This window comes from Oncorhynchus mykiss, chromosome 25 (genome assembly GCF_013265735.2).
Source record: "Oncorhynchus mykiss isolate Arlee chromosome 25, USDA_OmykA_1.1, whole genome shotgun sequence".
NCBI classification, from domain to species: domain Eukaryota; kingdom Metazoa; phylum Chordata; class Actinopteri; order Salmoniformes; family Salmonidae; genus Oncorhynchus; species Oncorhynchus mykiss.
In genome coordinates this window covers 16,342,856-16,367,784 of record NC_048589.1, presented here as the reverse complement: position 1 = coordinate 16,367,784, position 24,929 = coordinate 16,342,856, and the positions used below count along the sequence as shown (strand labels likewise).

The 24,929-nt window shown below is 42.8% G+C and overlaps 1 protein-coding gene across 4 annotated transcripts in view; it reads left to right on the top strand.

The window, feature by feature from the left end:
• Positions 1–24,929, top strand: part of runx3 (RUNX family transcription factor 3) — a 70,317-nt gene that overhangs the window by 24,341 nt on the left and 21,047 nt on the right. For 2 of the 4 annotated variants that reach the window (XM_036962236.1, XM_036962234.1), the window contains exons 3-5: positions 9,384–9,625; positions 10,635–10,791; positions 12,039–12,158. In XM_036962236.1, coding sequence (XP_036818131.1) covers positions 9,384–9,625; positions 10,635–10,791; positions 12,039–12,158 — 519 coding nt within the window. The remainder of the gene's footprint in view (positions 1–9,383; positions 9,626–10,634; positions 10,792–12,038; positions 12,159–24,929) is intronic. The other 2 variants (XM_036962237.1, XM_036962235.1) reach the window with 1 other exon arrangement.

The window sequence follows — 24,929 nt, the reverse complement described above, 5'->3', positions numbered from 1 at the left end:
TATGGTCATTGTGATAGTGTTGCGTTTAGGAGGTAGGTGTAGGAGTCAGGCGCAGGAGAGCAGAGATGTCTGAGAGGTGTACTTTAATAGGAAAGTCCACCAACACAAGAATGGCACAATCAAAAAAGGTACAACGCCCTCGACAACAGAGAACCCGCACAAACGCACGGAGAAACAAACAAAGTTCCGACAATAACACTCTTAAGAATCCGTGAAAACAAAGAACAGCATAACCTCACCGAGCACATCACAATGAAAGAATAATCCCGCACAAACCTAGGCAGGCAACAGGGTAAATATAAACACACAGAAATGAAAGCAAAGGAAACCAGGTGTGAAACAGAACCAAAGACAAAACAAAACAGAAAAGGAAAAAGTGATCGGTGATGGCTAGTAGACCGGCGACGCTGACCACCGAGCGCCGCCCGAACAGGGAGAGGAGCTACCTTCGGTAGAAGTCGTGACAGTCATACATTTGGCAGGAGGTTGGGAAGTGCAACTCAAATTCCACCTCATTTTGTGGGCAGAGTGCACATAGCCTGTCTTCTCTTGAGAGCTAGGTCTGCCTACGGTGGCCTTTCTCAATAGCAAGGCTATGCTCACTGAGTCTGTACATAGTCAAAACTTTCCTTAAGTTTGGGTCAGTCACAGTGGTCAGGTATTCTGCCACTGTGTACTCTCTGATTAGGGCCAAATAGCATTCTAGTTTGCTCTGTTTTTTTGTTAATTCTTTTCAGTGTGTCAAGTAATTATCTTTTTGTTTTCTCATGTGTTGGGCCTAATTGTGTTGCTGTCCTGGGGCTCTGTAGGGTGTGTTTGTGTTTGTGAACAGAGCCCCAGGACCAGCTTGCTTAGGGGACTCTTCTCCAGGTTCATCTCTCTGTATGTGATGGCTTTGTTATTAAAGGTTTGGGAATCGCTACCTTTTAGGTGGTTGCAGAATTTAACGTCTCTTTTCTGGATTTTGATAATTAGCGGGCATGGGCCTAATTCTGCTCTGCGTGCATTATTTGGTGTTTTACATTGTATACCGCGGATATTTTTGCAGAATTCTGCTTGCAATTTGGTGTTTGTCCTATTTCTCTCTCAAGTGCTGAGAGTTAAATGTCAAATGTCTCGGAGTGTGTTGAAAACAGTGATCTGAGTGGCCTCTTCATCGCAACCAATGTCTTCACTCATTTACTGTAGCTAGCTGTAAGGCCCAGAGACAAGACAGAGACAACCCCAGCCGCCATTATTTTACTTTAATAAGCCCTTGGCTACACTCCGCACCTTTTAAAACATGTAGGCTGTGGATTAAAGATGAATGAGCTGAATGTGCTGGTTGTCTATCTCTGCGACTGCACTATTTCAGCTCGTCATGCTTACATAGTAATTAGCGGCTGGTTTTGGAAATGTTACAGGCTCATTCATCAGTTTATGGGATATATATTCTGACTGCCTAAACGGATCCCCAATGAGACCGTGACTTTCTCATGAATCACATGCATATACTCAAGTGAAGGCCTACAGTATTCAATTTGTGATTTACCCCAAATTAGTTTAAAGTAATTGGAAAAGAAAGATTGTGTAATCTCAATAAAGGAGTAGTGGTGCTCCTATCTGAGGCAGCTAAATGGAACGTTGTATGATGAAGGAGTAATTGGCTAACACTTTAGATCTGAGAAGGTATGATAAAAACTAGCAATGTGGTTCCTATTTGCTGGTCTACATCATAATGGACAACAATGACCACCAACTGCAATGTGCTGACACATTATATAATCATCATTTGAGAAAACATCAGCAATCGGAGATCAGAATCCCCATACAAAATGAAACAATCTTAAACCCAGTTTCTCTGTGAAGGATTACTTCTAAAAGTCTCTCTATAGTCTGTGTGTAAACATCCAAATGCTAGAATATGATTTGGCTTTGGGACGAGGGACAGAATGCTTTGATGACTTACGTCATGCTTGGAAGACTAATCACTGACACTCTTGTCATATCAAGCAGCAGAAGTCCATTTCATAGCAAACTGCATTTCAAAAACGACAACGGGTAAACAGCTCTGGCATTTCAACTATACCACAGAATTCATCATTGGTACAAAAAAATACCCTGATCCCAAATGTAGAGCTCATTTAATCCGAGAGGAATAAAACTTCATTTCATAGGAGTCGTCCATTCAGAACACTCATATTTCCACTGAGCAGAAAACCCCCGGCTGAAATTCGAGCAGACACTTTTCGGAAGGAATGCGTTCGGTGGGTTGAGGGCCAGACTCGCCCTGTAATTTGTGAATGTACAGAAATGTGCGACCGCCACAGCCGCTAAAGATAGAAATCTTTGTCTTATGTCATCATTTAACCTCAAACTATTTCTAATTGCCCCATAGCCCACTTTTTCAAAAGAAAAGATCCCCTCCAATGGCACATGTGCACACGCCTGAAAATAGCTTGTGTATTTATGTGGTTATTCATATACATATCGAGAATGAACATTTCACTTTTGTATCTCCTCACATATCTGAAAGTGTCTCCCCATCAAAGCCTCTTTAAAGTGACATCAGCCATGGGAGATATGGCTGGGTGGCGGGCATGATAGCGTTGGGTATAGGTTTACACCTCAAAGGCTTGTGTGGGTTTCTCAGCTAATGGGGATGATATTCAAACTATTAGCTTTTACATTCTGTCTCATTATTAGCCAAACCATATGAAAATGGAGAGGAAGAAAACTTTGCCACTCCCCTTGATCTTCCATGGTTTGGGGTGTTGGTTGGCGACTGCAGGGCAAGGCAGGCCTGAGTACGCTAATTTGAAAACATGGGAATGAAAGGGCTGAAAGTGTGATGCTTTCTCCTGTGATTTCTCTTCTGAAAACCTTGATGGTAATATGGTCCTAAGTTCTTGAAAACAGAGGGGGACAGAAGGGCTGGAGGTTTATATGCCAGTGCACAGTTCACAGTAAGAGTTGTTGTATGATTTAAAGGAGGAAACTTAAATGGGAATCTATTCATTTTGGTTGGAGCTCTCCCTAACCATTCTTGCTCTAACCCCCCAAACTCTTTCCAAACTGGAGGCATGTAGTGTTTTGACTGGGCCTATAGAGGCTAGGGCTGAAAACTCTGGGTTTTAAAAGTAGAGGGTAAAAACTAGTCTAGCGTCTGCGTGAGGTGGGTCTGGGGTTAGACATCCTCCTGGAGTTCTGCGTTCGGTTGAGCTTAACCCACTTGGATCATTAAAAATCGTTCAGAGGCACGACAGGCTACGTCCTCAGAGTCTGTGTGGCTGAAACTATAGAAACTGCGTGTTGCAATGTAGGAGTATAAATATGACAGGAACCCGAAGCGCGTGTTACCGCTGCGCAGGGTAGCTGGTCGTGTGGTCATATATTAATAATAAATGGAGGCAGAAGGATGACTGAAATGTCGCCAATGTCATTGTCCCACTTTAGTTCTTTCATTGCCTCAAAATAGCGAACAATGATAGGCGATACTTTTGAAGACATGAGGTCCTGAAATATGCACCCTGCAGCTTCAGCTAATTTAGCCTACATTTTGAGATCATATAGCATTTACATTTTAAGATGTTATTATTATATTCAACAGTTGGTTGAATAGTGACTTTCTAACTACTCAGATAGAAACTCAGAAGATATTAGGCATATGAGTTTATAATTAGAAGAACGACCTGTTTTAGACAAATGTCCCTTGTTCTCCAAAAGCCAAAAGCCACAGGCCTTGATCTTTGAGGTCATTTGGCAATTAAGAATTTTCTCTCTTCGTAAAGAAACAGGTTTGCTGACAGCTCACCCCGTTGAGGGCTCACATCACTATGCAGTCTGCACTCTAGACAACCGCCTAGCAGAAGTGCCTTCAGAAAGTATTCAAACCCAATTTTGTTGTGTTACAAAGTGGCATTAAAATTGATTAAATTGTCATTCTAACATTTGTAAAAATATATCTATGAAAAATAAAACACTAATATATCTTGATTAGACAAGTAGTCAACCCACTGAGTCAATACATGTTAGAATCAGTCTTGCTGGGCAAGTCTCGAAGAGATTTGAACACCTGGATAGTACAATATTTGCACATTATTCTTTAAAAAATTATTCAAGCTCTGTCAAGTTGGTTGTTGATCATAGCTAGACAGCCATTTTCAAGTCTTGCCATAGATTTTCAAGCCGATTAAAAAAAAAAAAACTAGTCAACTCAGGAACATTCATGTTGGTAATCAATTCTATTATATATTTGGTCTTGTGTTTTAGGTTATTGTCCAGCTGAAATGTGCATTTGTCTCCCAGTATCTGCTAGAAAGGAGACTGAACCAGGTTTTCCTCTAGGATTTTGCCTGTGATTAGTTCTATTCCGTACATTTTTATCCTAAAAAACTTCATAGTCCTTGCAAATAAATGGCAAGCAGACCTATAACATGATGCATACACCACCATATTTGAAAACATGAACAGTGGTACTCAGTTATGTGTTGTATTTGCCACAAACATAATGCTTTGTATTCAGGACATAAAGTAAATCTATTTGACACATTTTTTTGCCGTTTTACTTTAGTGCATGTTTTTGAATATTTTTATTCTGTACGCAGCGTTTCCCAAACTCGCTCCTGGGGACTCCAAAGGGTGCACGTTTTGGTTTTTGCCCTAGTATTACACAGCAGATTCAAATAATTAAAGCTTGATAATGAGTTCATTATTTGAATCAGCTGTGTAGTGATAGGGCAAAAAACTAAACGTGCACCCCTTGGGGTCCTGAGGACCGAGTTTGGGAAAAACTGCTGTACAGGCTTCCTTCTTTTCACTGTCATGTAGGTTAGTATTGTGGAGTAACTACAATGTTGTTGATCCATCCTCAGTTTTCTCCTTTCACAGCCATTAAACTGTAACTGTTTTAAAGTCCCCATTGGCCTCATGGTGAAATCCCTGAGCTATTTCCTTCCTCTCTGGCAACTGAGTTAGGAAGGACACCTGTATCTTTGTAGTGACTGGGTGTATTGATACAACAGCCAACGTGTAATTAATAACTTCACCATGCTCAAAGGGATATTCAATGTCTGCTTTATTTTTTTACCCATCTACCAATAGGTGACCTTCTTTACAAGGCATTGGAAAATCACCCTGGAATTTGTGGTTGAGTTGAAATTCACTGCTTGACTGAGGGACCTTACAGATAATTGTATGTGTGGGGTACAGAGTAGCAGAGATGAGGTAGTCATTTAAAAAAATCATGTTAAACACTATTATTGTACACTGAGTGAGTCCAAACAACTTACTATGTGACTTGTTAAGCACATTTTTACTCCTGAACTTATTCAGGCTTGCCATAACAAAGGGGTTGAATACTTATTGACTCAAGACATTTCAGCTTTTTTTCATTTGTATTAATTTGTACAATTTTCGAAAAACATCATTACATTTTGACATTATGTGGTATTGTGTGTAGGCCAGTGATTTAAAAAATCTAAATGCAATCAATTTTAAATTCAGGCCATATGTAACACAACGAAATGTGGAAAAAGTCTAGGGGTGTGAATACTGTCTATACAGTGCCTTCAGAAAGACAATGGCTGTGTGATAATTGTTATCAATGTGTTTGGCGCCAATTCGTGTTGTTAAAATATGATTTAAAATGGCTTCCCTTCTAACGGTCTCGGCCTTGGCAGGCGTGAAGAGTGTATAATTTTCTCATCCCATCTCCCTCGCCACTCTACCCGCAAGACTTTGGCTTCGTATCTGTCTGACTGACATCAGTATAATAAAGAAAATGAAGGGTACATCTAAACCCACTCCCATCCCTTCCTTACCACAATTTCCTTACTATCTAAAATAAAAAACAACAGAAGAAACGTACACGCGCTACACGCGCGCGCGCACGCACGCACACAAACAAACACACACACTTAGTATATTCAACATAAGTGGGAAAAATACATTTCAATTTACATTTAAATAGTCTTATTATGAGTAGTCTAATTATTGTCATGGATAATTATATATCAAACACTATTAACCTACATTAGTAATCGCATTGGGGATTCACTTCAGTAACGCAATAATATACAGCCTACTGCCTGCAACTAAACAGTACTTTGGAAAATTGAAGGCGAATAAATTGACCTTAGATCCACACTTTGGGAGGTAAATTGTAACAGCTTGCATCAATGAATCGTTGCAAGGTATTTATTCCATCCTTGGATGTGTTTTGTGTTATTCATTTCTGACATAATTCTGATGGGAGCGGTTTTTAATATCTTTGTGGTTTGTGTGCATCTATGGATCATTTAACACCACAAAATAGCCCCAACAATCAAATGCCTCTTGATTTAAAAAACAAGTTATCCACAAATATTTGACATTTCATTTTAATTTTGGATTTTGTATTAATATGTGCTCTAGGCCTATATCGAATGCGATTGTAGGTAATCTCCATAATGTTTTTTGCTTACTTTTGTATGCTTACTAAATAACTGCTATTTTATATGTGGTCTATACAGTCATATATTTGTTTATTCCATAATTTATTGTGCGTTGGACAAAATGGTAAATATCCCTCCATACACCTGCGGTGGAAAAAAGTCAAAATTCTAAAACAAAATCCACGTCCTTAATCGAAATGATCGGCTATGGGAGTAAAACAACACATGTATTCATAACTTCATTAGAAAGTAAAAGGTGACATTAAACGAATAAAGCTTGAGTGATTTTTACTTCCCCCTAGAAGCCTATACATCAATTCAGAAAATAATGTAAATGTCATTATTTGGGATCCCGAGTACAATTTCTGATGAATTTTCAACGTCAAAAAAACGGCAAGTTCGACACAGGTGATAGATAATAGGTCGTCTATGACTCACATTTTTTCGTCTTGGTGCAGGTATATAGTATATATGCTGATATTTCTCATTTCTCTGATGGTATAAATGCCGTTTCTCTATCCAGACCCCCTCTGTACTGAAGGCAGGTCCATTTGACAAAGACAAATTGCGCCAACTAGCGCCTGCGAGCCATCATTGCCTGGGAAGGAGTGAACAGGGTGTGTCGTTTCTTGTGCAGTTCATAGTAACCTATTAATGGATGGAATTCCAATTAATAATTGCCTGTGGCTACTGTACTTGGCACAATTGTAGTTGTTATGTAAGCCTATTAGTTTCAATTTGGCGTGATCGAATGAAAGTGATAAGACAATTATATGTAATTATATAGGCTATATTTACAAAGATGCACCTACTATGCATATTGTGTCAAATGGAGGCCAATATTATTTATTTATAGTACTCATCATTAGCCTAATTCAGCCCATTTCCCTGGATATGATATTTTAAAAGGAAAAGAAAGAGAACAAAAAGTATATTGCTAATTCCACATATTATGTCAATAGGTCTCTAACCCTAGCAGCACTACGGTTCATTTTTTATTTTATTTTTTATTTCACCTTTATTTAACCAGGTAGGCTAGTTGAGAACAAGTTCTCATTTGCAACTGCGACCTGGCCAAGATAAGGCATAGCATTTAATCTAGCCCAAGCCTATTACTCTATTTTACATAATACTAAACCAAACACATTCATCCATAGATGCCTTTGATGTTCTCTGAAAAAAGCAGGAGTGAACTGCAGGGACAAGAATGGGAAAATCATATCAAATTCACAACTCATATTGATCAACCATATGTCATTTGAAAGGTGCATGAACTCCTGACATGATAAATAGCACATTGCAGTTGATTGACAATTATGCATTCAGATGTAGCAGCCTATTAATTTTAGTAAAACTACATTTTGCTAATAGTGAGTATAAGCCCATAACAATATCATAAGTAGACCTACGCTACATTATATGACTGGCCTACTTATCATCAAAATATGAATGATATATGTTTCCCTAAATGTCTCTTCTGCAGTCACCAAATTAATGCGCCAGCTTGAATTATTGTTATCTTTTCACACTGTATGTAAACACACTGCGGTGATGTGCTAATATAAGCAGAATGCATTATGTGATTCTATTTCTTCGAAGGTTTTTGCCGGTGTCATATATAGGCATAAAGAAGGAAGACTGATCAATCATAACACGACGTTTTTTAAAATCTTCAATAAACAAATAGGCCGAACTTTTATTTAGCATCACCATTCAGCCGCGATGCCGGATGTAATTTCAACACTATAATGAATGCATGAGAACAGTTGCTGTAATTTTACGTATAAATTTAGCCTAACTGTGCAAAACATTAAAACAACTAAGCACATAGTGTAGAAAAGCAGAAGATACGTAGTCTGTCAATAATATATCGTGTGAGTATAACAGAGTAAGCAGAGAGCGCTTCACTTCGCTTATATTCCGGAGACGTTGATTGGTCTAATGAAAGAAAGCCCAACCCAGGCGACTCATTGGTCGAAGTCATCCGCACACTCCAACCACTAAACAGTAAAATGACTTGAGTAAATAATATCACGGCAGTCTTCACTCTCGCACCACCACTCAGTCAAGCGCCTATTTCAACCTGGAGAGAGAATAGTTCACAAGAAAATAGTTTTGGGATCTCGACTTACTTTTTAGTTTCATTAAGGATAATATGTGGCAAGTGGCAGGACATTTGATACCGAGGAACAAAAATCATTGAATAAAAAGAAACTTCTTCACCTGACGTCCGCGTGTAACCATCGGAATTCTTCGTCTCAAACTCTGCGTCGAGAACTGTGAATTACTGAGTACACTGTAGCCTACTTTGGCGAGACTCGATGAGCATAATTCAATTGAAGGGGCTCATTCAGTCACCGAGGGTGAAACAAGATTGAGAACATTCTGCTGTGAAGTTGAAGCGCAAACAAGCAGCACTCGAATCGTCAGCTTCCGTGAATATTGCAAAAACGACTGGATTTTATAGTTTGCCTTAGACCTTTATTTTCTAATATGCGGCCAAAATTGTAGTGTGGAGGGGCGTCGCATCAAGTGCTGAATAGTGCAGAATAGAAAGTGAGCCATAGCATAGGCAACCAGAACAGAGCACAGTGAGAAAGAGGTTAGATCGGAGTTTGCGGTTTCTTGGTTTTGTTGTAGTCAGTGGGAAACAGAAACCAACTTGATGTTTGTCAGGTAGCTACATCCTGAGCAGATGATATAACACGCAACCATTAAACTGTATCGTCTCTGCAAGGTACGACATCTACTACACACACTGGACAGTCCAGGACTCATCGTGATAGATTAACCGGGGGCTGCGTGCGCTCAGCTACATCATCGCGTAAACCACTGGACTTCGCCGAGACCAAAGGAGCAAGTGTCAGAGAACGAGAAAATATACATATTAAAAAAAAGAGCCCCGAACACTCGTCAAAACCCCTAGAGAAGTGGCCGTGACCCAAGCTGTTGTGATGCATATTCCCGTAGACCCTACCACCACCAGACGGTTCACACCGCCCTCCACGTCGTTCCCCTGCAGCAAGATTGGAGACGGCAGCGGGACCATGGGCACCCCTGGACCGCTGAGGACACGACCCGAGGCCAGGAATGTGGTGGACGTCCTGTCAGACCACGCTGGCGAACTGGTCCGGACGGACAGCCCAAACTTCCTCTGCTCCGTGCTGCCCTCACACTGGAGGTGCAACAAGACACTCCCTGTGGCTTTCAAGGTAAGGCAAATTACTAATTACAAATGGGCACTTGTAAAATAATGAACGACCTAATGATGTATTACTGCTACCGCAGAATAATTTGAACTCAAGTGTCAAATGCCATTTTTATGTTTTCTTGAGCTTCACATAGCCAACAGGGCATAAACTGGCATTAGTATTACAAAGTTTACGCAGATCCATGTTATGTAATATAAATAATTTAATTAAATCAAGTTGTGAAAATCCTAGTGGCCTACCAAAGTGATAACTTGGCAGTAGCTTTTTTTTTGTTGCATTTGACCCAATTGAATATGACATTTACACAGCCTAGTGTTTGGATTTGCACGAACTGCAAATAGGCCTACATACAATGAAGGAACAATTAGCATACAACATAATACAAATAATTACAATTTAGTAATAATAATGATAATAATACAATTAATTAATTATAGTTGACAAACTAGTTATTATTAAATTGCTATTTTGAAAGGCCTTTCAGTGCAGAATAAAATCAGCATATTTCGAAGCAATGAAACGATGCTTCACTGCACGTTATCAATTATATTTGTACACCAGGAAGTGATAGAATTCGCGGGCTAAAAGTGTAATGTTTTGTAAAATAGCCTAAATATATTTTATTGTATCACATCCAAATGTAAAAATGCTTGTTGAGGTCGTATTCTTATTTATTAAAATGTGCTAACATTCTTTTTAAAAGCGATTTGGATATTGGCCGATCAAATGTAAAAGTCATTTCCATTGCTTAAAATATTGTTTCAATTGCAAGCTTGCTCCAAGGAAGCATCTCACCATGTAATTTAACCCACCTATAGCACAATAGGCCTTTATATTTGGACCCAAATATTTTATATTTAAATATAAAATTATTTTTTTAATGAATTGGAAATCAGGTGTAATATTTTAGTTTTATGGTGCGTTTTCTTTTCTTCCACCGGATGTGGTTTGGTGTAGTCTGTGTTTATTTAGCATGGTGATCCAGGTTGACCGCGTTGTGTTCTCACAGGTTGTCGCACTCGGTGATGTGCCCGACGGGACTTTGGTCACAGTGATGGCGGGGAACGACGAGAACTACTCAGCGGAGCTTCGGAACGCGTCTGCGGTGATGAAGAACCAGGTCGCCCGCTTTAACGACCTGCGGTTCGTGGGCAGGAGCGGACGAGGTGAGCGGAAGGAGTCACGCACCTCTATCTTACATCATTAATAATGAAGAGTTTACTTCACATACAAAACACCTTCCTGCATGCGTCATTGCACTGACTTGCAAAACTATAGCCTGAGTATACCTCATTTTGGTAATCGATTTTAAACAAAGAAAATGATCAAATAAATTAATGGATAAAATAAAAAAGGTTAGGGGACGTGAGATTCAGATGAAAACCACGTCGAAATTCATCTCCTGGTGTAATAGCTTTAAAGAGCGTACAACCATTACCAGTGTTTATTGGAAGACGGGAAATCCAGAGCACAATATAATTATTCCAAATTTTAAGATTTTGTTTGAAAATGCTTAATAGACAGAGCGAAACCCAATTTCAAACTACAGCCTAATGCTGAGTGAGGCATTACCACAGTTATTTCTATAATTGACCATCACGCACGCCCCTCTCAAAATATGATCGGGTTAGTAGCCGCAGCCTGTATATTATATGAACATTATACCATTGTCTTTACATGTCCAAATCACCAAAATGACTGGACCAGAATATTCAGTTCAAGGCTTGGGACTTGCTTGTTTACACACCTTTAAAAACTAGGCTCACATAGCTGACGTTCGACCAGAACCTTCTCCCTTCCCTCTCCTTCCTCCTGGCCCGCGCATTCACACTTTTAAATAGTTGCTGACTGATGAATGGAAAACGCTCTAGTAGATCCTTTCATTTTTGTAGTCAATTATCCCACCCCAGGATTCCCTTTTCCCCAACAGTCTCTTTAACAAGATAGGCCATGCCTTGTTTTTATTAAAGCGCCGCTTCATAGCCTGAGATGAAAAACGGACCGTTGCATGATCCAGCGCTCTCCCCACGCCTTTCATGCAGATGGAGAGCTCAAGGATGAGAGCTCGTTTATTGTTCAACAATCGGCCTTGTTGAACAATAAACTGTTGCTGTAAGCCTTTCAGAGATTCTGGAATACATTCTCTCAATTCAAATCATGCCCACAGTTCAGCTCATCAAAGAGGTGGTCCCTTTAATTCACAAACTTAAAAGGGAGGCATATCAGAAGGCACTTTTAATTCAGCAAGTTGACTGTGGTGGTCATTACCAAAGTGCTTGTTCCCACAAAAATCTGTTTATTTCCACAATTAATTACCCAAGCCTATAAACCTTCACACATGATGTTCCTCCTGAATCTATGTCTTACTGATGCATTTCACTTACCAAGGCCCTCTCTATTCTGTCTAACCCAGGAAAGAGCTTCACTCTAACCATCACAGTCTTCACCGGTCCTCCTCAGGTGGCCACCTACCACCGTGCCATTAAAGTGACTGTGGATGGGCCCAGGGAACCCAGACGTGAGTACTTACAGGGTACATGAGAATATTTGTCTTGTCAGAAGTCTAATGTGCTGCTATATCAGGAGCTGTGTGTAGAGGGATTCACAGAGAGAGAGAAAGAGAGAGGCTATTCTTGGTGTAGGGGATGAGAGAACAGGGTGCCATCATTGGAGACTAAAAGAGATACATGAGTCATATGCAGATGATACAAGAAAATGTAGCCGTGTGAGTGCGTGTCCATGAGTGTGTGTGTGTGTGTGTGTCTGTACGGTCAGTGTGTGGGAGGATCAACAACAGTTGACCAGCAATTGCAGTTAATAGGAGACAATGCTGTGTATTGGATGGTGCAGCAGTGTTCGTGTCTGTGTGGTATAAGGGCGTGGGGAGTGGCACTGTCAGAGGAAACGGTAAAGTGTATTAATGCATAATCAGAGACCGCTAAGAGGAGCTGTGTGTCTCCAAGCAGCTAATACCAAACGCTTATGGCCTCACCCTGCTGCCTCTGGTCAAATGGTCATACCTGGGTGACCACATAAGTGGCTCCTTGACTTAATACTCTTAAAGAGATGGTTTATGCTAACAGATTTAGCCCAATATGCTAAAGCCGTTAGAGCCATCATTTGGGTAGTGATGCATATCAAAATGGTTTAATGTGTGATCATGTGAAAGACTGGATGATTGTGTTACAAGGATGAGTCAACCTCTAAAGGCTGCTGGTGTGTGTGTGTGACCATGCATGGCTGACACCAGTCAGATCAGATGGGTATAGGGTTTAATGATCCTTCCTGTTAAGAAATCATGTTTATTATGGTTCTACTGTACAGGTTTTTAGTGGCTGCCCCGGATGGGTGAATTGCTACGCTTATTTGGGATAGGGTGGATTCAGCCCAGTCAAAACCGACCAACTGGCCAATGCAGGGAGCCAGGCGGTTCTGTATGCCACATGGAGGGGACATGGGGATCCTAGCAAGGGGCGAGGGGGTGAAGGGCGAGGGGTGGCGCATCGCCTGCCAGGCTGGAGGCTATTTGAGGAGGCGTTGAAAATGGAGGAGAACAGTGTGGAGAAAGGGAAGGGGGAGGAATAGATAATAATATCCTTTGTGTTTGTGTGAAATGTGATAGAGTTGCTGGCTATGTCTGTATGTTGTAAATTATATGTACTGCATTTTGTTTGTGTCTGCGTGCATGCACTGCCGAAGAAAAACAGGCCGTGTGTTGGCTTCCTGTAGTTAGAAACAAGCATGCACATACGGTAAAGCAGTCTCCTCTCTGTCTACATGTCATGTCTGCACTCAAGGCATCAGAGTGGCCTTTTATTCACTATACACCCTGGTGGCCAGGCCCCATCCTGCTATACAGCGACATGGTTTAATTTAGGGAAGGGGACTTTTGTGTTAAAAAGGTTTAAAAGAGTGGACTCAAATAGAGAATGGCACCACCCCCACTTTATAACGACAATCCTTACATTATTCCTTCCTAAATATTTCAGTGTAAAAAAATACATCAAAAATTAAAAACACACAACACAGACTTTATGATATCCTCAGTTAACCAGCTGTCTGCATATAAGTTTAAGTATAACATCAAAGCAGATGACCATCCCTCTATCCCATTGTGAGATGAATGAGAGCCTGTTCCCTGGTTGGCCTGCATACGTTCACCTGTCGGTTGGCTGACTGGCAGAGTAGAGCGGGTCAGGCTGCTCAGGGCTTTACTGTGTGTTTGTGTAGGGCCTGCATTTCCATGGCTGCCAGCAAAGAGGCTGGTACAGGGGGAGGGAGGCGTTTTATTAACGTTTACAAATCCAGCTAGGAAACCTGACGGACAGGAAGGAAGCTCCCCTGCGGCAATGATCTGCCAAACACACAACGCTCACCTCACACAGCATGATCCAAAAACCCATACACAGAAACACACACAAATACACACACAAATGCTTTGCAGACACACATTATTTTTTCCAACTAATGTTGAAAGTGTTAGACTTTTTCCTCCCTTCTCCTCTTCCCCTCAAATACAATATGTTGCTTTTGTGTCACTTCGTCCCAAAACACTCCACTTGCTGTACAGTAGGCCTATGAGCAACATTTTACAAAGTGAACCCTACAGCACAGTCTCTTTGATTAGAGCCACCCTGTGCTTTCTGAGAAGCAGCTTTGTGTACGTCAATGTTCTGCTGACGATCAGAGAGAGAGAAGGAAGACGTGCGATAGGAAGCAAGATATGACTGAAGTGTTGAGACCCTCCCTGTCGCTGCTCGCATGCAGTTGCCCCCCCACCTTTCCCTCCCCCTTTCCTCTCTCTCTCCCCTCTCCTCCCTACCGAGTTCAGCTGAATTAATCCCCTAACCGTATTTAGCCTCCGTCTTCTCTCTCTGAGTGATGACATCACCCGTCACATATCCTCCGAGGGGAAGGGCTGTTAGTACTTTATGTATCTCACCCAGAGTTAATCAGTTCCTGAGAAAGAGGAACTCACCAGAGACGAAGGACACAGGGCTGGGCCGAGAACATACATGACTATGAGAAAAACAGAGGAAGAGGACCATTTGTTTCATAGCTCAACCCTAGGTGAGAGGCAGCAGAGGCAGCCATGGTGCACTACACTGTGTGTACAGTTCATCAGCTTGCATACATGCAAACAGAGACATGTGTATGCACATGCATGCATTCAGTCATGGCAGGCCCTTTACTGCTGTCTATCCTGTTTCTATGATACTACCACACTCTTTCCCACACACAGTATTGTACTTCTACAGAATTCACTTGATCATTGCTGTGTTTTGTTGCCAATATTTATTCTGTTGGGTGTGTTCACACAGCTTCAGAAGATTGAGGGGGGTATGGGGAGGGTGGGCAGGTAGGTTCTATTTGCATTTGGCACGCAGACTGTACAAAGAATGCAAATAGACAATGACATTTGCGTTGCTATTTTTCTTGACAGTGCAGTCTCTCTTCATAGTAAACAAAGAGAGGCGAATGTTAATGTGTTTATGTGCACACAGCTGTGTGTGTGTGTGTGTGTGTGCACCTGCCAGGTGTGTCCATACCCTAAGTCAGCAGCTCGGCCACGCCTATGCTCCACAAATCACATGAAAGGTTCGCCCTCGGTGCCAATTGCTATCTCAAAGGCCACTTTGATGTTGAAATGGAGATGGGTGTTTTTGAAAAAGCCTACAGGTGTACCAGTGCCAGGAGAGAAAAAAGTGTCACGTCTGTCTGACGTTGGGTGCTTTCCTGCCTAACCACATAGCCAGCCCAGCCATCCTCACTAAAACTCCCAGATGCACAACCTGCAGATATGGTGACATAGCAGCAGCACTTATGTCAAAGAAGAAAAACACCTCCTTTAAGAGACCCATGATGTCATCTGATGTGGAATTGGACAGGGGCTGTTAAAGACATAAAGGACACACATTTCTAAGGCCAGTCAAGCCGGAGGTATGGAGAGAGTGTTGTTTGGAATGACGTGAGGCAATGGCGAGCGTTCTCTCTGGACTCAGTCTCTCCATCACACTTGGCCTCTGCGATTAGAAACAGAGCAAATATTGACTGACTGACTGATAAATCCGCTGGAATGCAGTCTGTAAATTGAAAATATTCGATTGGTTTCAGAAGAAACCTATGTTCTGGGACAAACATTCACATCATTCACTCTGACTAGGTACAGGAGTGGGGCAAGAGGGAGCTGGCATATGCCATGTATACAGTGACTCTGCTATAATACTTCCATCTGCTAGTGTCCTCGACCATCCAGTTAGAGGCCCGAGGTGAGGCCTGTAGAGCCATGGCATGATTAAGTTCCTTCATTAGTGGAGAGGTATGGCTGAGAGGGTGGAGTTGATGCTTCTTTCACCCTGGCTGATGCGACCTATACACCCATCCATCAGCATCGAGTACAACCTCCTAAAGGGAAACACTCGGCCTCAGCTACCCCCAAACCCTCCATACACACAAACACACACTAAGAGAGAAAAACAGGCAGACAGAAACAGACACAACACACCACTGTAGATAATCCCACTAAAGCTCCCTTGTGAAAGCACTGCAAATGAGCCTAAATACCTCAGCCTGGTCCAGACGAAGAGAAAGAGCCCATCACAGGCTCTTTTTCCTCAGTTCTCCCCATCTGTGTCTCTCTGTTTGCTTTTCTGAAAGTCGTTGTGACATGACTGCAGACGTTTCTATCAAGGAGGAGAAAAGGACGAGCATAGCATTGTCTGCTGCTTTGTTATGCCCCCTTTCTACTCCTCAGGTTAGTTATATAGGCTCAAGTCTGCTCCTGTCTGGGTGGACACACACACCTCGCTATGTGCACACACATGCCCCGGGGGGGTTTCCTCCAACAACCTTTTCACTTTGTATTCGCTGACGTCATACGCAGCAAGTGGACACGCAAAGAATTACAGAATTATTTACAGAGGCCTCTGCCCGTACTTTTAATTCTGCCTGATGGTGCAAGTGAGGCGACCTAGATGCTTTTTCTCAGAAACAGAGAGAAGTACGGCAAATTGCATACCCAAACTCAGCCCCCTTTCATCTCCAAATGTCTTTCCTGTTTACCTACCAATGGAGGGAAGTATAAGCCCACTCTGTTTACTGCTTCTTCCTTATTTACACTCACCCATACAGGAGGGAGTCATTACGACCTTTTAGACCTAATTTAATAAAAGTTCAGATCTCGATTTAGACAAATAAATAGCCCATGATTTGGAATGTTTTCTCTCTTACTGCATTATGACAAACAGTTTTTCTATGGAGAGGGGAGGGGGTGAATAGTGTGAAGGAGTACCTGTGGCTTACTGGAAAACGCTGTGGATGACTGCGGTTGACATATTTATTTTTCTGAGACTTAATGGTAAGGAACAGTCAGCAAATAATAGGTGTTTGGAGATGTTGGTTCCAGAGCTGGAGGAGTCAGTAATCCCTTGGGTAAACATGGGGGAGAGAAGCCTTGGCTCTTCAGCCTCTGGTTCAAACATCACTTTAACAAAGGCAGCAAATACTACTGGCCAGCCTGTTATAGCATATTAATGTCTGGTCTGGACTATGGGCCCAATTCAGACTTAGGAAATCTTTTTTACGCATTTTGATTTAAACTCTTCTCAGTAGTTGGTATTCAGACTTAACATATACAGGTGCGTAATGGGCTTTGCAGGCGTGGTTCCCTTACGCACACTGAATAAATGTAATTCAACTGCTGAAAACATTTATCTAAAGCCATCCCCTTTAAATACGGTGAACCTTTAAATATAATTTTCTCGACAGACAGGTTCAGAATAGGGATCAATGACAGAAAGCCATCTAAGTACACGCATATTCATCTCCTTTCAGCGCCAATCGGTAGATTAAAAAAAATACTCTGATCTTGTACATTATTTAGGGCTAGGAAAATATTTATGAATCCTACATAAACAGGGTTGGAGAGCCTTAATGAACAAAATACATTGTTGAATGAAAAATCCAGGGGTTTGATTCATCCTGAAATTTGCCATATTCAATTGTTCAACCCATGAAATATTGGAAGAATAGAAAAGTGTACAACAGGGGTTGAACAACAGTCTACCCTAATCCTCATTAACCACAGAACTGTGAGACTCCAGGTTTAAACTGCTAGGTATGGTCTGCGTTCCATAATTATTCAAATAGGCTACATGCCCTTAATTATTGACAATCATGTAATACGCCATAAGGCACACGGACGTGACGGAGGAAAGAAAGGTCAATGGAATGGAATGATGCAGAAAGTAGGCTACAAATGGAAGAAAACTAACAGTCATTGCACTGTATGTGTGTATTACTGACGGTGGCTGCCGATAGTGTTTCATATTTAATATGATAGAAATGGTCATTAAAAAAAGAAGAAAGGTCTGGGCATATAATGAAAAACATTCTACAGTGCATAAATCAACTCTGTAGGTTCAACGCTACTGTCAGTGTGAACATGTTCCCATAGGCTACAGCCTGGGCTTGGGTCTCCAAATTTCATCCCCCCCCAAAAAAATTATGAAGCTATAGGCCTACAATTCAAATTCTGAATAAATACAGCTATTTATACTTTACTGTGGAAAAGAGGCCAAAATTCACTTTTCAGTGATCATAGGATAAAATAGATCAAATATCATTAATTTATATTTCCAATCCCCTTATCCAAACGGATTACTCATATACCCAGGTCTTATCAATACAGTAGTTCTTATCAATGTATAAATTACAGTGCATGGAGATTGGTGTTATTTCTATCGTACATTTTTTTTTAAAGTAAACCTACAGGTCGCTAGTCCTTATTCGTGGTGTCCTCTCATGTAAAGGGGGTGGAATTATGAGGGCATTAAGTCAAGGTCAGAATACGGCATATCTGTAGACACACCTCTGCCAAACCTTCAATTCTTAGATCTTCAACCCAAACGAATAGCGGGTGAATAGCATGCTATTCTCATGCTTAAGTTCGAGGTCAGAATATGTGTAGAGAGAAAAGGGCATAAAAAAAAGGAATTATGTTCCATTTACGCACACTTAACTTGGCTTGGAATTTCCCCCTATGAGAATGTGGACAGGGCTTTTTCCTGTGGCACTCTGCTGACCTTGATCGGAGTCAAGATTAAAGTGTAGAACAACATGATATTGCAACAATAAAACAAACTCGTGCTTGTAAACATTCACATGCACTTACACACACGCAAATACACAAGAAAATTCACACCTCCCATTTGACACATCTGGAGTCTACCTTCCTGTCATTTGTCACTGAGCAGTGTGTGTGCGACCCATGAGCGCATGTGTGCAGACGGGCCTTGTGTGTGTGCAGACATGCCTTGTGTGTGTGCAGACGGGTCTTGTGTGTGTGCAGACGGGTCTTGTGTGTGCTCGTAGCTAAGTTCATGCGCACCGAGGTGTGAATAAGAAACCGTTTGACACATCTGCTAGCATTGCGTTGACGCATGTGACGACGATGGTTGCTTTCCTTTCACACAGATCTGCGAGGACACCTCCCCTCCCTCCTACCAACACCTCATTGCTTAGCAAGCCCTGGCTACCCCTGCACACACATCCCTGCAACCCCTACAGCCTCGCACCTCCAGAGCTAAAACAACACTCTCAGCGCAGCTTATTTCTTTAATAGGATCTGTCACCGGGGCAAAAAAGGGCCCTCTCTGTTCTGCAGCAGAAGTGCTGAAAAACAACCCCCCCTCCTCACCCACCTTTACTGCCTCCGCCCTACTGACACACATCACCCCTCCCCAGAGGAGAGACACACACGTACAGTAGTGTAGTGGGACAAAAGAGGGCTGATTGCTCAGTGCTACAGGCCTCTCTTTATTGTTAGTGGATCCGGCTGTATGGGGCCTAGTCTACACCCCTCCACTCACACTGCCTGCCCTGACCTGCACCACTGTAGGGCTGTCCCTGTGTGGCATAGCCCCTATTCCTCACTAATCACACTCACACACACACACACACACACACTTCTAACTACACTACCAACACACACACAGCCTTATCCCTTCATCAAGACGGGAAGACTGGATCACGGTCTCACATTCTCTCTCAGCCCTGCTGTAGACGGGAGGATTTCAGGCTGAGGATGGTCCCCAGGGGAAGCATAGCTAGCATCTGCTCAGAGATAGACAGACAGACAGACAGACAGCAGTAACAGGCTGGGAAGAGAGCCAGGCTTAGCTAAGCTTCCCCTGATAGATTGGTGTAGGCTGTGGAAATCCCACCAGTACACAGACCTCAGTGTGCAACATGGGCAGAGTGACAGTCGACTAGTCACAGCCACGTAAGTATCATGGAATCCCATGGTGGAATTTACTACTTGCTAAAGGCCCTCCGTCTCATGGTGATAGTTTACAGTCTGAAATAATGCATCCATTCAGTTCATGACGTGGACACCGGACGTCAATATATATAACAAGATACATTAAAAGAGTTCATTGTGTGTGTGTGTGTGTGTGTGTGTGTGTGTGTGTGTGTTTACGTGTCTCTGTGTGTGTCTGTAAAACTCATTTAGCCAGACTAGACAGCCACAAACACTACTAAGAAATAAACCTCACATCCTTCTGGGTCAGCCTTAAACTGATCTATGATTGGACAGCCTCTAAAACCCAACTCTGTCATTGATTTGAGTTGTAGGGGCAGTGTGATCGCTAAAGCCTCAGGCGTCTCGATGGCACCAGTAGTAGAGTGAAAGGGGAAGTCAAAGGGGGTAGGGAAAGGCAGGAGGCAAAATAGTCAAGAGAGGAGGAAAAGGAAGACAGGTGCGCAATGCTTCGCTCAACAGATGTTGAAACGTCTTCGAGCGCCAACACAAAGCGGAAGTTCGCTAGCGAACCGACCGACGCCACTCCAACACCCTCTCAACTGTCATTCTGAGGCAGGTTGACGTTTCTGACTGACAAAGAAACCGTTTGAGAGAGTTTATAGTTCAGGATAGAAAGTACAAGGCCTATTGCCTTGAAAGGTTCCTCCCTAATACACGCATATTCAGACACATCACTGAACACAGTCAACAGCAGCATGTTAGTTGTGTGTTGTTTTTGTGACTCTATGAATCATCTCAGCAGCTGTATCCACACACGACAGACAGGGAGAGGCTGACATCAACATGTCATAACAATAGAGTGACAAACACAGAACTCTGCTCTACAGCTATTGGTACAGTGCCAACATATAAGGTACCTACCTAACTTACTATGTACACCTATATTGTATAAAGGCAGAGCTCTGGTCCGTCTGTGGATGCTAACATCAAGGCCAGGGTGGACTGACCAAATGTCAACGTCCATGGACGTCCGGTGTCGGTCGGTGCCCAGTGGGGGAGGAAGCTGTTAATAGTAAATGGAAAGAGAGGGGGCTCATGGGTAGGTGTCAGAAAGAAAGAAAGAAAGAAATGAAAGAAAGGAAAGAAAGGAAAGAGAGAGAGAGAGAGAGACAGACAGAGAGAGCCAGAGAGAGAGAGAGGTTGTCCAGACTCAGACTTTTAACACTCTTGGTTTGATAGAAATAAAACAGTTATGAGCTGAACATAACAGTATGCCAGTGGAAGGGTGGATAGTAGCAGGTGACCTAACTGTGGTTTGTGATGATTTCCCATTGTAGCCAATTCAGTTGCAGTAATTCCATTACAGAATTTTTGGTAATTCCGTTACCAATTTGGAGTTTTTTACGAGTTTTAATCACTTAATAATTCATAAACAAAATGTATATCAGTAAAACACTATAACCAATTGATAGGCCTACCTTTACTTGTTACTTCTGTGAACTTTTATTATCCTCCCTCATGAGGGAGAGAAATGAGAACATTTGTTGGTTTTTGGTAAGACCCCTTTTTAAATCTGTTTATCCAGAAATCAAAGCCTTTACTTATGCAATTGTTTTTTTTTCTAAATGTAACTATGCCTTAATTTCCCCAAAATATAGACTCTTAGCTTTCATTTGACACCCAATTTGATATGCTCCTATGAACTTGGGTCCATTTACATGGAAATGCCCATAGTCCTTATAGAGGTGCGCTAGACGTTTTCAGTCTGATATAGGCACTCAACCAATTCGAGTCTGTTATCAAGTGGCTTTCAAGTCCATTTATACGACGAATACAAATATTTACACTTCAAATATATTCAGCACGTATTGCCCTGGGTCCGGGCCAAGGCACGTATTGCCCTGGGTCCGGGCCAAGGCACGTATTGCCCTGGGTCCGGGCCAAGGCACGTATTGCCCTGGGTCCGGGCCAAGGCACGTATTGCCCTGGGTCCGGGCCAAGGCACGTATTGCCCTGGGTCCGGGCCAAGGCACGTATTGCCCTGGGTCCGGGCCAAGGCACGTATTGCCCTGGGTCCGGGCCAAGGCACGTATTGCCCTGGGTCCGGGCCAAGGCACGTATTGCCCTGGGTCCGGGCCAAGGCACGTATTGCCCTGGGTCCGGGCCAAGGCACGTATTGCCCTGGGTCCGGGCCAAGGCACGTATTGCCCTGGGTCCGGGCCAAGGCACGTATTGCCCTGGGTCCGGGCCAAGGCACGTATTGCCCTGGGTCCGGGCCAAGGCACGTATTGCCCTGGGTCCGGGCCAAGGCACGTATTGCCCTGGGTCCGGGCCAAGGCACGTATTGCCCTGGGTCCGGGCCAAGGCACGTATTGCCCTGGGTCCGGGCCAAGGCACGTATTGCCCTGGGTCCGGGCCAAGGCACGTATTGCCCTGGGTCCGGGCCAAGGCACGTATTGCCCTTTGCAGTCCAGATAGAGTTTCACTTTGCCCCTGAAAACTCGCCCAGCCCTTTACTAAAAAAAGCTTGTGTTCAATGTGTCTCTCTTTGGAAGGGAACATATGTTTCTTTCTTTCAATGTTAGGAAAAAAAGCTGTATCGTGTGATCATTCAGCTGGACCCGGCCGTGTTTATGAGCTGTCATTAACACTCTCTGAGCAAACACTGTCTATGTGTTCCACTGATATGGGCTTTAGAGGGTTAGGGCGGGACTTGCTGAGATTGGCTCGTCTGAAGGGGTTGTGAGCTCTGAGTAAGAGTTGCCCATAGGCACAGCTCTAGAATTCCTAAATACTAACCTTCATCATCCTGCTCCTTGTGGCTCAATGCAATTTGTAGGCGATCAGGGTTGATCATTTTGCTCATCAGTGTTTCAATTCAGAGGGACCAGTCACAGGGTCAGTTTCCCACACTGATGTATCTTATCTGTTATACTTGAACCTATCTACATGTTCTGAAGAGCACAAAAAAACATTGGGGACATCAAGGCTCTATGTCTTTAGTTAATCTGCTGATAAAATGGTATTGTATTGGGCAACAAAACAAGAAAACACAAACGCTGGGTGGGAAGGGCACAGCCATTATTTCTAAAGAGATTTTCAGTGAAATGGATTTTCAGTACATCATTAATACCAGACATTTTGTATCAACCTTTTTATGTGTTCGTCACAGTCCTCATAATGCTGTAAGATGATGCAACAGCCATCTAGAGAGGAAGCTAGTAAATCTACAGCTTCTGGCATCCATTTTACCTCTTCCATGTATTGAGGGCTGGTATTTGAACCACATCATCCCTGCCTCCCCGTTGGCCTCCATCTCCCAGCTCTATCTTGTGGTTATGATATCATAGAGAAAAAACGGTGCATTCTCTCCTAAGTGCACCCTGACACATAAAATATTCATCCACCACACAATCCCCTCCGAAATGGGTCTGTGTTACACAGAAACCCATGGTCAAGACCCTGCAAAGTGGGAGTCAACCTCTGGCAATCTACCAGACACACTCATGGAAAAGCTGGGGTCAGACCCGAAAAGAGGTTTAAACACTGCGTTGAACAGCAAGCAGGCCATGGGCTCTGTCGGTCTCTTAACCAAGGCCAAGACAGGGACTAGAAAAGCCAATCATCCATTCTCCCTCCATCGCACCAATCCATTTCCTCTCTCTGAAGCTTAGAGTGGTGATGATATCTAACAGAAGAAAACAGGAGGAAGGTTGTGTATACTGTATAAACTGTGTTAGCTTCCAGATGGGAAACTGCTGAAGTTTTCTCATCTATAAAAAAAAAAGTAAATGAGAGGGAGGGCGAGAGAGAGAGAAAAGGAGAAAGAGGGGACAGACAGAGAGGAAGTCGGGAATGAAGAGGGAGAAGAGAGGAGAGCTAGAGTCGACCATGTGAGTTGATTAGTGGTGTTAACAGTAACTGTGGGGTTTGGGGTAATGAGCACCAGGCATGGTCCTAATGAAGCCTCAGCTCTGCTCCTATAGTTCTCTCTCATGGCTGGCCAAACCCTCTACTGGAAGTACAGTACAGTGTGTCGCCACACACCCCCTGCCAGCTGGATCTGAGCCACTAGATCCACTGCTGTGTGTGTGTGTGTGTGAGATCGTGCGGTACAATCACTTTCATCCCCAAAGCGCCAACCAATTCATCCCAGACCACCACAGGCCACAGAAAAAGTGACCAATTCTAATTTTCCCCCTGGTTGTTTTTTTACTTCTTCCACAGAGCTGGATGTATCATATCCCTGACCTCAGCCGTTTGAGGTGGTGTAAATCTCTTAATAACTGCACTAACTATTGGTCTATATTTGGAGGGCCGTTTCTCCTGGCCTCCCCTGCTCTGGGGTGGAGCAGACAGTAGCCACAGTGTCTGTGTGGGAGATGGAGCCAGCTAAGCTCTGTAGCTGCCTGTGTGTGTCCCACTTTCCCTCTCGATGGTGTGGGGACTGGGAGGGGGACTGGGTTCAGAAATGTGTGAATAACAAGATACTAGTTGTAAAAGTGTGTGAGTATAAGTGTGCTTAAGCGGGTGTGTCTGGAGTAGACTGTGTCCCTGTGTCATAGTGAGATGGTGGGTGTATAGGTGGGGTCACTCACTTTTACTGCATCCTACTACAAGTCTGACTTCCAACACAGGGAACACAAACAGCTGGAGATGTCCAACAGCCCTGGTCTCTGCATTCAGACACATTTCTCATCCATATGCACACACACACACACAGACACACAGTTGGGTTGGTTACTTTTTAAATTTAATCCGTTACAGTTACCTGTCCAAAATTGTAATCAGTAATGTAACTTTTGGATTACCCAAACTCAGTAACGTAATCTGGTTACATTCCGACATTCCGTTACTTTTAGATTACTTTCCCCTAAAGAGGCATTAGAAGACAAACATTTATATTACCAATTGAAAGACATCTATTGCAGGATAAATCAATGTTAGAGTTTACATAGCTGGTCATAAATGGGTGTTGCATTTTACTTTATGGGTTGGTTATGTAGACTTCTTCTAACCCATCGCTTTCTACTACATATA